The following is a 16,431-nucleotide window of genomic DNA, read 5'->3' on the forward strand; positions in this document are numbered from 1 at the left end:
TTGAGAAATGAGCGGTAGCCAAGACATGGGCCACTACACACATCCGTTTTCTGGCTACATTTACTCTGGGTAGCAAGGTGAGGTGAGGTCTGGCCACTGCCAGGCAGAACTAGGGCAAGCATTTCTCTGCGTTCCTGGGCCCAATGTTCGTAAACCCTCAAAGCCAAGACAGACCACACTGGAGCCATTTGACCAAATGCTCTGATGGGCGTATTGGAGTCTGCAAAGTGGGATTAAGACAACCTGCATTTTCATTCTAGGCTTGTTCAAGCATGCGGTGCCTGCAAAGCCCTGCACTATCTGGGGGAGTGTTATGCTGTACACAATTCAACTTAATGCCAGAACAAAGCCCCAGGTGTCTGAGATGGGCATCTATGTTGACAAAATACTTTGTTTGGAGTAGGATTAAGAGTAGCATTGAGTGTTGTGTTGGTGTGTTGTGTGGATTGCTTCCTCACTTGCCTTCTCAAGTACTGTACGATGTGCTCTATTGAATCATGGATACTACACAGCTCATTTAAGAGCTGGTTAGAATGCTTGTGGGTGTATGTGTGCGTGACAGGTAGAGAAGGAAAGGGTGCGTGAGGAAGAGCGGTTTATGTCTGCATCTGTGCACACATGGAGCGTATCAGTGTGCATTGTGTATCAAAGAGAGGGAGTGTGTGTGTGTGTGTGTGTGTGTGTGTGTGTGTGTGTGTGTGTGTGTGTGTGTGTGGGGGGGGTCGGTAGGTATGTGTGCAAGTAGTAATCTGTAAGGGGGTGTCAGTGAGAGATGTGCCATGTATATGCGAGAGACGTTAAGTGTGTGTGTGTCAGAGTGAGACGCGTTGTGTATAGCCTATGCCAGGGGTCAGGGGCCACATGCAGCCAATTTGATTTTAAGGGGGCCGGACCAATAACGCAATTGCGAAATATTACAAATTACGTTTCATATCAGAACCACATTGCGTGTCAATAATCTACAGGTGGATGACAGTGGCTATCAGTAACATTGCCTTTAAATAACAAGCACATTTATTCAGGACATTTTTAAATCTCAGACACCTGCAGCAACTTTGAAACTGGCAAGAGTTTACTTCTTATTTTGACATTCTTTTTTTTCTCTACAAGCCTGGGGCCGTATTGAACCTTCTGGTGGGCCGCATCTGGCCCTCGGGCCTTATGTTTGACACCCCTGGCATATGCGAAATATATAAGCTGCGTGCACGTGTGTGTGTGTGTGTGTGTGTGTGTGTGTGTGTGTGTGTGTGTGTGTGTGTGTGTGTGTGTGTGTGTGCCGTACTTGGAGAGGAACTGCACGGCGATCCAGACGCCGGCGTACATGAGGCCCTTGATGAGCCAGGAGTCGATGTCCAGGTCCGCTATGAAGCCCACCAGCCAGATCACCACAAACGGAGTGCCCAACATTATCTTCTGACGGAACTCCTGCCGAAGAGATAGGCAGAGACATAAGTGACGAAAAAGATGGATAAAATAAAGGGAGAAAAAAGGAATAGAGTGGGGATTGAGAAGACAAAGGGAAACAGAGGAGAAGGAAGATGAAAGGTAAGGAGAAAATAAAGGCATCTTTCCATATACAACCCGGCCATTTCGTGCTGTGGTGGTCGAGTTCTGTAAGCCTGGTTTGTGTTTCCATTACAAGCTCTGTTATCCGGAGTGTGGTTAGAGTTACGTTTTCAACGTCGTCATCTAGCATTAGTTTATGTAGGCTAGCTGATTAGCGTAAGGCAGACTAATCTATCGAAGTAGATGATCATGTTTGGATACCACAAAGTTGATTTTCAGCTTCGATTACAATATCAAAAATAATAAAGTCTGAAACTTAAGAGAAGTCTAAGATAGTTGATTGGGTGGCGTCCGTGATTGTCTTTTGATTCACCGTTGCGGGGGAGCTGATGCACCGCATTTTGGGTGGTAGGCAGCAACGGTACCCGCTCAGCTCGTTTCAGCCATCCGAAAAAAAAACGAGCGCTGGTTTTCGAGCCGTGCCGTGCCGTACTTGGCTAATCGAAAAGCAATGAACGGCGGCCGAGCAGTGCCGCGTCGAGCTGTACCAGGTAAAAAAAAATGGGCAGTGGAAAACAAGACGACGAGGCATTAGTAGAAAAATAGAGGGATGGGAGCAAAGGACAGAAGGGGCTATAAGAGGAACAAGTCTCAAGAATTCCACTGCACTTAAAAAGAAGTAAAACGTATGGCAGACTGTAAATGAGGGGTTGCTGGGTAGTTAACAGATGGCTGAGAGAGGGACGGACTGCATTTCAGTGGGCAGCTAGTTGTTAGTCGTGCGACAGGAGTAGCACTTGGGCAGACAGTCAGGTTGTGTGTGTGTGTGTGTCTGTGTGTGTGTGTCTGTGTGTGTGTGTCTGTGTGTGTGTGTGTGTGTGTGTGTGTGTGTGTGTGTGTGTGTGTGTGTGTGTGTGTGTGTGTGTGTGTCTGTGTGTGAGCATTGGGGGTATTTTTCTCCAAATGGCTCCTTGGGTGACACTCAGTCTCACAGGGTCTAATCACACTTTAAACCACCCACCTCCTTACTTGCAAAACAAGACACTTGTCAACAGAAGAGTAAAGAAAGAGTACAAGAAAGAGAAGGAGAGGAAGAGAGACAAAAAAAAGAAACTGTGAGAGATCTAGATGAAGGAGCTGGCGGAATGGAGAGAACGAGAGGATGGTAAGAGATATAAGGACAGGGGGACGGAGGAGATTGGGTTGGATGGAGGGTATCCCGAGAGAAATAGAAAGAAAGACAAGAACTGAGAGACAGAAAGAGTGATAGTGAGAGAGAGAGAGAAGAGAGAGAGCGAGAGAGCGAGAGAGAGATAGATAGAAAGAGAGAGAGAGAGAGAGAGAGAGAGAGACAGAGAGAGAGACAGAGAGAGAGAGAGAGAGAGAGAGAATGTCTGTGTGCATGGGTGGGGGGGTGGTCAAGAAGGATGGTGAGAGAGTGGGAAGACGAGAGAGAGGCAGAGGGGGAAATGGGTGTAGGGAGAGCACACAAGAAAGAGATAGAAAGAAGAAGAGAGAGAGAGAGAGAGAGAGAGAGAGAGAGAGAGAGAGAGAGAGAGAGAGAGAGACAGAAAATGAGACTGTGTGTGTGTGCGTGGAGAGAGATATAAGGACAGTGGAGATGGAAGGATGCAGAGAGAAACAAAGAAAGAAGAGAACTGAAATTTTGACATAGAGAGACATAGAGAGAGAGAGAGAGAGAGAGAGAGACAGAGAGAGAGAGAGAGAGAGAGAGAGAGAGAGAGAGAGAGAGAGACAGAGAAAGAAAGTGGAGTGCACCTTGTCCATCTTGAGCCTCTTCAGGTATGAGGGGCTGTCGTATCCTCTGGCCTGCCGGGCCTCCTGTAGGTGGTTGATCATCCAGACGTTTTTCCTCTGCTTTGCCAGATCAAGAGGTGTCTCCCCCTGGAGGACGGAGGTGAAAACAGCCAGAGGCAGAGGCAGAGGCAGAGGGGGGGAGAGAGAGAGAGAGAGAGAGAGAGAGAGAGAGAGAGAGAGAGAGAGAGAGAGAGAGAGAGAGAGAGAGAGAGAGAGAGAGAGAGAGAGAGAGAGAGAGAGAGAGAGAGAGAGAGAGACACGTATTAATTAACAGAGTGTGCCAAAGGAGGATTAAGATGTGTGGCAGTACAGGCTGGGACATGCAAAGGGTGTCATACATGGCCTTTGGCTCATCCACACATTCACACACATGCTGCATGCACGCATTCAAGCATGCACACGCGAGCGAATGAAGATGTGTAAGAAGTACGATTTAGTAGAGTACATAAGAGCACTGGGTGAAACCACAACACACACACACACACACACACGCACACGCACACGCACACGCACGCACGCACGCACACACACACGCACATACACAAACGGACAAACACACACTTCAGTACCTTGGCCACAGTCCAGTGTGCCACAGATCTCCTTTCTCACACACACTCAATAAACAGCCCCAAAAATCAGGCCTTAATGAAGATGAGTTAAAGTATGATTTAGTAGGGTACGTAAGAGCAACCACCGTCGTGGCAGTTTCAGTTAATTAGTTGTCACCAGTTTCAAGACTCTATTGAGCTGCTGTGCTAACAACTCCCCTCACACTCGTCTGACGGTTAATTAGAAAAGAACAGTGTTGTCTGCCTCAGAGTCACACTGTACAGTACGTGATTACTCCCCCTTTTTGGGCATATTTTGACAGCTGTTGTTGGGAGCACAGCTTGGAGCTGCTTGAGTGTAACAGTCCCCTCTGACATGAATCCTTTCGGAGGCTCCTTAACACAGATCATTGCTGTAGTGATGTATGGCTAATGACATGAAACATTAGCACTGCATCTCCAACTAATTGTAATAAACAAACACCTGTAGAATAAACTAAACAGAGCTGATTTGACACAATTGATACATTTATTTTCACACTCTGCGAATTCTGTATGAACTTGGGGCCTTGAGTATACCCAAGGATAGCCTCGACCCTGCATGACTGATGCTCTGGGCATAAGGAATCTCTGCTGTTGATGCCCCTTGATGACCTGGGTCTGTCCTTGCCTGATTTAAAAAAAAATCTTTGCATGTGATTGGATAAATAATCTGTCTTATTTTTTTACTGGCGTGCAACTTCCGACACTCACATTGCGCTCAACCTCTAACGCAGCTGAGAGCGGCAAGTGTAAAAAGAGCCATAACGCCGCCCATTTACGGAAAATCCAACCCGGCGATCGACTCCGATTGACTAATTCGTTCAGAAACCATTGTGACCTTCACTGACCATGATCTTGTGGGCATTGGCTACTTTTGTCCAATTGCCCATGACATCGACCTCTGACTGACCTTAGTGTCTTGGGAGTCCACATTGGTGTTGGTCTACAACAGCAGGCTAATGACTGCCGTCGTGTTGCCACTGACCCGTTATAGCACTGATTCTTGAGAGTTTGGCAAAAACATAACCCAGCAATAGAAGTGCTAATTCTGTTGAAAATCATAAAATTACATTTTCATGATCAAAATAAATCCTGATATTGACCAAGGGGGCTGTGGTGTTGCCACTGACTGACATTGGTGTTCTGGGCCCAGGATGCTCCTGCCCTTGGCACTCATCATCTTGATGTTTCGGGCTTAACCACCTGACTGAACTTGATATTTTAACCCTAGGTGACCCCTTGCACCCCAAAACTTGATGTTCTGAGCCTCTACGATTCCTTGCCACTGAGTGACTGGCAAGTGGTCCTGTAGGCTCAGAATCTCACTGTCTGACCTTGACACTCTTGGGCCTAGATGACTCTTTGACCTCTGACTGACCTTGATGTTCTGGGCGTCCACATTGGTGTTGGCCTCCAGCAGCAGGCTGATGACGGTGGTGTTGCCGGCCAGCACGGCCCAGTGCAGCGCCGTGTTCTTGTGGTACTTGTCGCCCAGGTTCACAGACACGTTGAAGGTCAGCAGCAGCCGGGTGGGGTCCACGCTACAGGGGTCAAAGGTGAACAGGAGAGTGGGAACAGGACAGAAGAGAAAATGTCACCAGTGAAAAAATAATTAGAAGAGGTGGGCTAAACACCCCAAAAAATATTGCCTACACACACACACACACCCACACCCACACCCACACCCACACCCACACACACACACACACACACACACACACACACACACGCACGCACGCACCCACACTTAAAAAAAGGGTTAAAAAAAAGCAACTGTATCAAGTCAATAATGCATTGCTTTAATCTAACCACTCAGCATTCTGAGTGCACAGGAAGCACTAGATTCACACATGTTGACACATGTACCCACCTGTGTGTCCTGTATGCTGCCCACATGAGGGGCGTCATGCCGTTCTGGTCCATCATGTCCACGTCCTGAGAGAGAGAGAGAGAGAGAGAGAGAGAGAGAGAGAGAGAGAGAGAGAGAGAGAGAGAGAGAGAGAGAGAGAGACAGAGACAGACAGATTTTATATTATGTTTATTAGATGTATTAACACGTAATAATAATTCACAGGCTCTGACATGTCATACAGCTAAAGACAGACAAAATATATGTACTGTAATAGACAAGTTGAAAAGTTGACACACAGGTTGAGTACCACCCCCTGGTGGTTGGATACCGAACTACAAGCCAATCAAATCACAACAAAGCACCTCTCAGATGCCAGGAGAGGTCAAATATCAAGTTCAGGTCAACACTTTCCAATCCTGCCACTTCCCCCTTTTACCAAATACCACACCCTGCATATCTGATTGAGACTATCACACGCCACTTCCTGTGTGTGTGTGTGTGTGTTTGTGTGTGATTGAGACTGTGAGTGGCACAACCAAAATAGACTGAATAAAGAATAGAGCTGACAAAATGATCTGATTTCAGCTCAGACTTCAGCAAAACTGGGTAGATGCAATTGAGATAATTTCCTCCAGAGTCAGGCTAAATGGGGGCATGTTTGACATTGACGTACAGGAAATATAGTCCCAAAAGTTATACAAGATCAGCAATCACCTTACAACACTTTTTGGGATCCTATGGAGTATGTTAGAACCTTTTAGTTAGTTAGTTCCTTTAAGTCAGTGGTTCTTCAATCTACAATTCCGCTGACCCCCCGCAATCTCTGGCGCTCCACTAGGGGGGCCCTGGACCCAAGGTTAGGAGACACTGCTTTAAGTCCCAATAGAACTTGTTACCTGTCCCTTGGCGATGAGGTAGGCCACAATGGAAGTGTGTCCGAACTGGGCTGCCAGGTGCACGCAGCTGCAGCCCTCGCCGTCGATGAGCGAGGGGTCCGCCCCGTACTTAAGCAACTGCACCACCATGGACAGGTGGCCTTGTCTGCAAAGGAGAGAACAGGGGCAGAGGAAATGTTTCATAATTAACGACACGCAGAGAAACAGTATAATGCGTATCACAAGAGGCAGACAAGCAGTGAAGCTAAGAGATTATGAAGAACTACTGCAACAACATGGACAGGTAGTCTTGTCAACAGGGAGAGAGGACAAGTTTTAGACAGAAGCACAGAGATATGGAGATATGGAACCTAAAATAGGGAGAAAACAAGTGTGAAAGATGGAGAGAGAGAGAGAGAGAGAGAGAGAGAGAGAGAGAGAGAGAGAGAGAGAGATAAAGAGAGGATGAGTGAAGGAAGAAGAAAGAGCGGTACGGAAAATTAAGGACAGTGAGAGCGGTGATGGAGGAAGGATGGGGACACACACAATGTCCATCATAAGGATGTGGTGAAAAAAAAGACTATTGTTAGGAGGAAAACTCTGATGAGAATGGGGAATGAAAAAGACGAGATACGTATACAGTAGAGAGTAAGACGGAATGAGATATTACAAAGGGGGCGGGGGGGGGTTGGAAGAGAGGAAGGTATGAGTACTCAGGTAAACAAGCCAGCGAGTGGGAGGAGAGGATGAAAGGAAAGCGGGCTCCACAAGGGGAGAAGGAAAGAGTAGGTGACGCTGCAACGTGCACAAGCCTGCTGACTGAAAACAAAAAGTAGGACACGCCATCTTCTGCACAATCCCTCTCCAAAAATAAAATAAAATAAGAAAACAGCATTTCTTGGCAGAGCACACATCCGAACCCGCTGATTCCTTCACACTCCGTGTGTGTGTGTGTGTGTGTGTGTGTGTGTGTGGGTGTGTGTGTGTGTAGGTGTAGAGGTGTAGGTGTGGGTGTGTGTAAGTGTGACTAGCAGTGTATGAGACAACTTTTTTTCCTTTGGGCATCACAGAAAAGGGCTGGCACCATTCTGAACAATAAAACTGAAAATCCTTAACACCAGACCAGTTGATAGGAAGTCAAGACAACCACTACACGGGCAAACATGTTTTTACAGAATGTTAAATTCATGTGGAAACCTTACACTATACAGCCTACTTTAAGCATGCTGTATTAAAGCTATTCTGTTAGCTTGTACATTTACATACAAAATGTGTTGAATTTTAAGCAACATCTCACCATTTCTGGAAATATGCTAGGCTGGAACTAGAAGTCAGAAGAACAATAGAAACGTAAGAGGCGAAGTGCCCAAATAATTAAGAGGATGAACTTAAGATCAGAGGGTTGCCGGTTTCGAATCCCACCCTTCCATCTCACTCCATGGCTGAAGTGCCCTTAAGCAAGGCCCCTAACCACACATTGTTCCAGGGACTGCAACCAATACCCTGTAAAGCAGGGGTGGGGGCCCTTTTTCATTTGAGGAGCCCCTTCAAATTTTATGAAGTCCCCCAAGGCCCATACTATGAACACAAACCAGGATTTCCCCCCACGCTTTAGGCCTATATTGAAGGCGGCCACCTTTACAACAGACCACACCTTGACTAGGTCCCCTGAAAATATAACTTCATTGTATTGCAAATATAATTTCCAAGATTTCTTAAAAAAAAAAAATCAAGGCGGCCACCTTTACAACAGACCCCACCTTGACTAGGTCCCCTGAAAATATAACTTCATTGTATTGCAAATGTAATTTCTAAGATATCTTTTTAAACTATTTCATGTGCATAACATTAAAATCACATCGGGGACCGGATAAGACGGCCTCATGGGCCGTAAATGCCCCACCCCTGGTGTAAAATAACTAAGTAGCTTTGGATTTAAGTGTTAGCTTAGTGTAATGTAATGTAAAACTAAATTATTTATCTTGAGAGGAGGTAGGAAATGAGCATATTTCCAGAAATGGCGTTAGTGAGTGTCTGCAGATTGTTCCTTTAATTTAACGTGCTAACTAACTCCATTTGTCTCGCCGTCTTTGCGTCTTTCCCCTTGGTGGAACAGGATGCAGCATGTGAGTAGCACAGTACCAACTCATGATGTGTCATTAGATACAGCCTCATAGCACATGACAGCACCACTGTCTAAACCACAATGGTCACTGCAAAGGTCACTAGAGGTTTAAAAGGGCTTGACTGAAGCTGAAGGGTTTCGGTGAGGTGGGGATTTGTATGTGCGTGTGTGTGTATGTGTGCGTGCCTGTGTTTGTGAGTGTTTTGCTCATGGAGGGGTGGTGTGTGTGTGTGTGTGTGTGTGTGTGTGTGTGTGTGTGTGTGTGTGTGTGTGTGTGTGTGTGTGTGTGTGTGTGTGTGTGTGCGTGTGCGTATGCGCACACACCCGCTTAAGGTGGAGTGGGGTGCTGTTTGCATGCGTGCGTGTGAGGTGGGGTACCGGAGGTTTCAGACAGCCCTTTTAAGCCCTCTCCCCACACGACTAGAGGCATCAATAATGCATCAGACACTGCAGGGGGGGCAGTAGGCAGTAGTGGCAATGGGGGATATGGTGGTGGCAGTGGTGGAGATCAGGAGTTCAGGCTGTGTATAACTGCGTACACACCTAATCAAGTACAGTAACAACCAAGACCCATGAACGTGGAAGCTGAGAGAGGAGAATTAATTGATCCAAAACATTGTGTCTTATTATATTATTGTACTGGATTTATTGCGTGCGTGTGCGCGTGCGCGCGCGCGCGTGTGTGTGTGTGTGTAATAATTGTTATTGCACTTGCTCCACTACCACCAGTGTGTTTGCAAATGTGTGTTGTATGTGTGTGTGTGTGTGCGCGCGAGAGAACTGAATGTGTATGTGGAGCGGGGTGTGGGGTGGGGTGTGGTGTGGTGGGGTTAGGGGGGGCATTGCAGAAATAAAGACAAAGCCTCTGTCCTGGTTATGCAGGTGTTGTTGGCTTGCTGTGGTATGAAGCTGTGAGGAGGAGGCACCTGCACTCAACACACACTGTGCCCAGAAGCCACCTGCAGTGCGTTTCATGCATTTCAAACAAACCACAAGTCTACAGGGCAAGGAACCTCGGAATGGTGCAACAGATTCCAGCATATATTCTAATTACAGTTTAAGTATTATAAATAGAGATGCCCAGGATCCAGGATCCGGTAGCCAAGGCTTTTCAGTCAAAATAGTTTGAGCCAACGTGATAAAAAGGGCCCACGTGTGTGAGTAGGCTATGTGTTTCAACCCTTTCGTAGGATCCGGTATCCGGTTCCGGATCCGGCAGGATCTTAAGCAGTGGATCCGGTATCCGGCAGGATCCTAAAAATCAGGATCCGGTGCATCTCTAATTATAAACATCATTTGGTGAGTTCAGACAAACACTTGCTTCTTCCCACTCCTTTTCAGGTGTTTGTGTTTTTGGTTCTGACTTTGGTCAACAGAGAACAGGAGAACAGGACACTTTTACCTGGTAGCCCAGTGCAATGGTGTTGAGTTGAGGTCCCCTCCCAGCTGGTCCACGATAGCACCTTTCGATATGTAGTACCTGGAGAGAGAGAGAGAGAGAGAGAGAGAGAGAGAGAGAGAGAGAGAGAGAGAGAGAGAGAGAGAGAGAAAGTAAGGAATGGATAATGAGCATAAAAGAGTGTTTGCCCCTGTGTGTGTGTCTGTGTGGCTCATTAGCATTAGGGATTCGCTTAATTCATTAATCATTAATTGATAGCCTTATCGATCGACTTACGATTAATTGATCAGCTGCGTTTTCCCCCCAAAATCTCAATGTTTCTCGAAAAAACCCTACTAAATCTAAATTTTTTAATTAAAAATTAAGATAAAATACCACATTTAAATTAATTCTATTTCAATTCTTTAATCCAAAGGTGATTTAAATATTCCCACTATTCACACCCCTCTTCACACACACTCTTCACATGCCCATTTCACCTGGGTCTCTTGTCAGTTGAATTGTCAGTTGAATAATGTTTTTTAATCGATTAACGCATTGATCGATTAAAGTCGATTAATCGATTAATCGTTTGCATCCCTAATTAGCATGATAGCTCCAGTCCAAACGCTCCCCTTACTACTCTTTGCCTAAAGGGGTGTATGGAGCAGGAACTGTAACCAAACGCAAGACAGTGGACAGCGGCTTCCTCAGCATACTCTGCCCTAAAGTCCCACAGGACTATACACGCATATACACACGTGTACACACACGGACACACGCACGCACACACACACCTTCCTTTGTGTGTCCACTTGCAAAACTCAAAGACATACGGTATAACAGGTGCTTGGTTATCCTGGCAGCCACAGTGGCAGCAGAGGAAAAGGCCCACACATTTATCCCCCCGCCTGCCTTCCTACTTTCCATAACAAGCATGGAAGCAGGGACACACACACACACACACGCATATGCCCACTCACTGATGAGCACACACAAAAACCACACACACACACAAACCACACACACATTCTCAAAGTGAAAACACACACACATGCACGCAGGCACGCACGCCCACGCACACAAGGGTGGCTGCATGGTAACACTGGTCTCTGCTATTGGGCTCATCCCTGCACTGAGCTTGACAGATCTTCACTACACCATGCCACTGCAGCACAACACGGCAACTACTCACAATGTCTACCTCCCTGCCTCTGTACATATATATGTTTGTTTCTCTTTTTCTCTGTGTTTCTCTCTCCATCTCTCTCTCTCTCTCTGCGTGTACGCACAAAGACGTTTAAAGGTGGGTGGGTGAGAGTATATGACACTTTGTTTGTATAATATGACAAGAGAAAATATGTGTGAAAGTATGTTGTACTTTGTGTGAGGCAGAGAGAGAGAGAGAATGTTATATTAACTATAACAGAAGTGTATGATGGCACAGTAACTCTTTTTGACTATGCACCATGAACACCTGCTGTTTAATACATCAGCACATAGTAATGTGATGATCGTATTACTGGCATGGACATGAAATGGCTTCAGCATGCAGCTGTATAAGCTCTGCCAGCATTTAGCCTTCTGCATAATCTAGTTCTCTCTCTAATAACTGGCTCTCAGAGCAACAGAGCTGGCACAGACAGCTAAAAACCGCTGACTTCAGAAGGCAGCCTGATTACTAATAGTGGAGCACAGGAGTGTGTGAGAAACGGCACAATTAGTGTTCATTCACAGAATGTGTCTAATGGCAACTGTGCCACTTAATGTCTCAAGGCCACTTAGTGCCTACGCTGGCACTAGAGATGCAGAGGACCTGCAGAGAACTGTTCCAAGTTCCTGAGCCATGAGTTTCAGTGGAGATCTCTATTGCAGTGGAGTATGGTCTGGGGACCAATGATGGTCAGCGACAGTGCTGAAGTGGTCCGTGAGGGGATTGCTACAAATTTGCACTTAGTTTTCAAGAAAAGCTAGCACAGGCTATATTCTTAAGATTGAAAATGCTAAATTATTATTTTTTCGTCGCTAAATGAAGGCAAGACTTCTGAAACTGAATTTGCAAAATGTGAAGTGTGGCGAGCTCCTTAAGTTGACAAGTGGTCCCTGGAAAACAGAATTTGGGACAAAATTGGCCTGGAGAGGTTTGAGAACCACTGCTCTATTGGCTGGAGTTTCCTCCGTTTTGTGTACCCATGCTCTTCTTCTCTGGCCAAAGAGGAATCAAAGCCATGATGTTGCTCTATGGCGGTAACAAATGCAATGTTAGAAATTCATTGTCACTAACCAATTATGTAGTAAGTGATGTAGTAATAATACATGTGCTATTTCAGCAAGCCCTAAAGATGACTAGCCAGGCTGGACTGTTAAAAAATGTCGAAATGCAGAAGTCAGAAGTTATACTTCAGCATTGCATCACTACCAGCTATTGTTTGAGATTGTGTTTTGATTTTCCCCCTTGCTTTCCTTGGCAATAGTTCTGTACTAATGGCACACCTAAGTCCTTCTAATGTCAAGCCCCAATGCCTTTGCAATGAATTAGTGAACAATAATCTCTACATGTTAAGCAAGACTCAATGACTTCTCTTCTGTTCCTTGGCAGCAGTTATCAACTGACACATCTAACAACTACTATTTATGTTGGAGTTGCAATGCCAGTGCATTTGTAGTAATTACACATATCTACACGTATTATTTAAGATGACTACCCTGACTAAAAAATGGTCTTAATGTGGATGTCATCACAATGACATCATTGCCTGCTTTTGTTTCTGTGATGGTGTTCTCCCATGTTTCCCCTTGGCAGCAGTTACTTACTAAGGACATAATGAATCAGCTACTGTTTGTTTTGGAGTTCCAATGTGAGTGCGCTGAAGTAGTGATAACTAATATCTACATGTGTTATTTAAGCAAGACCTAAAGATGACTATCTAAAATGTTTAGAAATGGCCTCAAATGCAGAAGTAATCACAATGACATCATTGCCTGGTTTTGTTTCTGTGATTATGTTTTTTTCCCCTATTTTCCTTGGCAGCAGTCCTGTCACCTAAAAACGACTAATTCTTGATTTCCAAAGCCTGTGTATGGTTATGTTGGCTGGGAGCTCCCTCTCTCTAGCATTCTCAGGCCAACAGAGAACCATGCTGGTGGTGCGGTTCCCACAGTTAATTTCAAACTGACTTGACGTGTCCATGCTGAACGAAGAAAGTTCAGGAAAGGAAAAGTTGGTTGGTGATGGGAACCAAGTAAGTCTGAGATTTTTAAGAGAATTGTGCCCTGCCCTGGCCTAACGGTAGTGCACTCGTCTGCGATGGGGCAGACCTAGGTTCGATTCCCAGTCCGGGTCATTTGCCATCTCTCCCCATTCGCTTCCTGTCCATCTCTTACACTGTCCTGTCATCAATAAAGTCGGAAAAAAAAGAGAACTATGATATGGAAGACATCAGCAAGAAGTCTCTTCTAATGGCATGTCCAACTATAGCTGATGCTGGAGTTCAGCAATTCCCAACCTGTGGGGCCCACAAAGGTCTTGGAAGTGGGCTGTAAAATCATATATATATTTTTAAATATGAATATTTGTGTGTATTTGATGTTTTTGTTTTTGGAAAATAAAAATAAAATTAAAAAATAAATACACAATATTTGTATGTGTATATGAAAAGACAACTAAGCTGCTTAAATATATGCATTGCTAATAGAGTATCTTTCAAAGCAGAGCAATAGCCTGACCGATTTATTTTCGTTGCATTGCTTATTGGCTCAGAGGCGGGCCGCAGACATTTGGGAAATGACAACTATGAAGTTGGAAAAGGTTTGGAGTCCTTGCTGTAGTTGGCTGCGAGTCGGCCCTCTCTGCGTGAGTGTGGAGACACCGGGTCGGCCCATTCATCAGGGTCAAAAGCAAGGTCACACCCTTCCTGTCCTGTCTGCCTCAGATCAAGCGAAGCGGGACTAACGGACTGACTCTGTGTGTGTGTGTGTGTGTGTGTGTGTGTGTGTGTGTGTGTGTGTGTGTGTGTGTGTGTGTGTGTGTGTGTCACTCACTTGACCAGGTCTATCCTGTTGTTGATGGCTGCCCAGTGCAGAAGTGTGACGTTTTCCTTGTCGGGCTGGCGGACGTCATAGCCAGCCTCCACCAGCTCTCTGCACCGCTCAAAGATCCCATACCTGCACAGGTAAGAAGGAGCGCAGATGTATGACTCCACTCGAATAATATTATCTCTCTCTGTCACACACACACACACTCGCACTCGCACACACACACGCACACACGAAGGGTCATGAAGTGTCAATAAAGCCTGCAGATAAAAATCACTTACTGTACAGAATGTCCTCCAATCCTGTACCAAACCCTTTACAGTGCGTGTGTGCGAACCAATCCCATACCAAATCCACTACAGTGTCCCTCTTGCCTTCTCCATAGGCTATTGAACTCTAGGAGGAGGCTGTAATGTATTGGGGTATTGTGTTGTGAATAGGGCAGTTTGAGGAGAGGAGATGAGATGAGATGAACAGCTTTATTGCAGTGCAGAAGACTGGCTACCCAGACCACCCACACGCACGCACACACACACGCACGCACACACACACACAGTGACATATGCACAGGATTTATGGAGCTAGCCCCTGGGAGCTATGACATGGGGGGAGGGGGGAGGGAGAGGGGGAGAGAGAGAGAGAGAGAGAGAGAGAGAGAGAGAGAGAGAGAGAGAGAGAGAGAGAGAGAGAGAGAGAGATGGTGGTCAAGAAGGATGGCGAGAGTGGGAGCCCAAGAGAGGGGGAGAGGGGAAAATAGATGTAGGGAGAGCACACAAGAAAGAGATAAGGAGGGAGAGAGAGAGACAGAAAAGGAGACTGTGTGTGTGTGTGTGTGTGTGTGTGTGTGTGTGTGTGTGTGTGTGTGTGTGTGTGTGTGTGTGTGTGTGTGTGTGTGTGTGTGTGTGTGTGTGTGTGTGTGTGTGTGTTTCTGCATGGCTGCTGGCAAGGCCGTTTGCCCTCGCAGCACAAACATGTCAGGTGGCATATAATGGAGGGACCTGATGACGGACGACTGATGGCAGAATCATCTCTGATGCTGCAAAGGAAATGATTTTGACAGATGTGTGTGTGTGTGTGTGTGTGTGTGTGTGTGTGTGTGTGTGTGTGTGTGTGTGTGTGTGTGTGTGTGTGTGTGTGTGTGTGTGTGTACACACTATATGCGGTTGTGTTATGTGCATAACACACAGAGGAGGAAATAGAGCTGGGGGGGGAATCAACCAAAAATAATGATGCCGATGGTGCCTTAGCCCACTGAGACAGGGAGCCCCATGTCAGATGTCATAGTGTTGCCATTAGTGCTTAACTACTGTTGCTATGCTACTATTGTTGGTGGTACTACTGCTGCACCTCCTCGTTCATTCATTTGTAGTAGCAATGGGCCTGAGCACTAGGGCCGTCAAAAGTAATCGATGCGGCAAAGGATCGCGATCCAAGGCATTGACGATTCAGCATCGATTCGGCCACAAGCCGGCTCTTTTGACCCCCCCCCCTCATAACTCATGAACGGAATACGGTATGACCACCAAACTTTGGGGAGATGATCTACATATGGACATCTATGACTGAAATAATTTTTGTGTCATTATCTGGTATTATTATATGGTTGTGACGTCATCTGTCGAATGCTCCATTCATTTCAACGTGGCTCCCCAACGTTCGGACGTCTGTTATTTTTCGATAACGGACGGGTTGGTCTATAACAGACCGCTGTCAATGGCAACAAGACTTTTCACTGCTAAAGCGACTTTTCAACAAGACTCTAATCAGCTGCTGTGATAGACAGCACCCGTTGTCCTGGCTACCGCTGTCAATGGCAACAAGACGTTCACTGCTAAAGCCACTGGCTTGTATACAAGTCAGTGGCTAAAGCGAATGTTTCATATCACTCCGCAGGGGGTCCGGTCTTTTGTCACTCTAATCAGCTGCTGTGATAGACAACACCTGTTGTCCTGGCTAGCCTACCTAGCTGTTGCCTAGCGGTGTTCCACAACGGCACTGTTTTGTTTTGCGCAGCAACAATCTTAACATTAAATAGGTCTAAAGAAATGGCCCCGCATGTGTGAATCATTTAAGTATATCCATATAATAAGCGGGTTAACTTTCGGCGAGTCGGTCGCTTTGTGGAATAGCAGCACTTCAGAGAGAACAAGACCCCTCCGCTCCGCGTCGGGGTCTAAAGATTCTCTCTGTCGTGCTGCTATTCCACGGTAGCGACCTTCTCGCCGAACGTTAACCCTTACTTATGACGTCAT

The 16,431-nt window shown here is 46.1% G+C and overlaps 1 protein-coding gene across 1 annotated transcript in view; it reads right to left on the minus strand.

The window, feature by feature from the left end:
• The window catches only part of zdhhc17 (zinc finger DHHC-type palmitoyltransferase 17), a 58,095-nt gene that overhangs the window by 23,765 nt on the left and 17,899 nt on the right, over positions 1-16,431 (minus strand). The window contains exons 3-9 of the mRNA XM_063217158.1: positions 14,186-14,308; positions 10,169-10,246; positions 6,663-6,807; positions 5,785-5,849; positions 5,293-5,455; positions 3,286-3,411; positions 1,283-1,425 (exon numbers count right to left, since the gene is read on the minus strand). Coding sequence (XP_063073228.1) covers positions 1,283-1,425; positions 3,286-3,411; positions 5,293-5,455; positions 5,785-5,849; positions 6,663-6,807; positions 10,169-10,246; positions 14,186-14,308 — 843 coding nt within the window. The remainder of the gene's footprint in view (positions 1-1,282; positions 1,426-3,285; positions 3,412-5,292; positions 5,456-5,784; positions 5,850-6,662; positions 6,808-10,168; positions 10,247-14,185; positions 14,309-16,431) is intronic.

The sequence above is a fragment of the Engraulis encrasicolus genome, chromosome 15, assembly GCF_034702125.1.
Source record: "Engraulis encrasicolus isolate BLACKSEA-1 chromosome 15, IST_EnEncr_1.0, whole genome shotgun sequence".
In the NCBI taxonomy this organism is placed as follows: domain Eukaryota; kingdom Metazoa; phylum Chordata; class Actinopteri; order Clupeiformes; family Engraulidae; genus Engraulis; species Engraulis encrasicolus.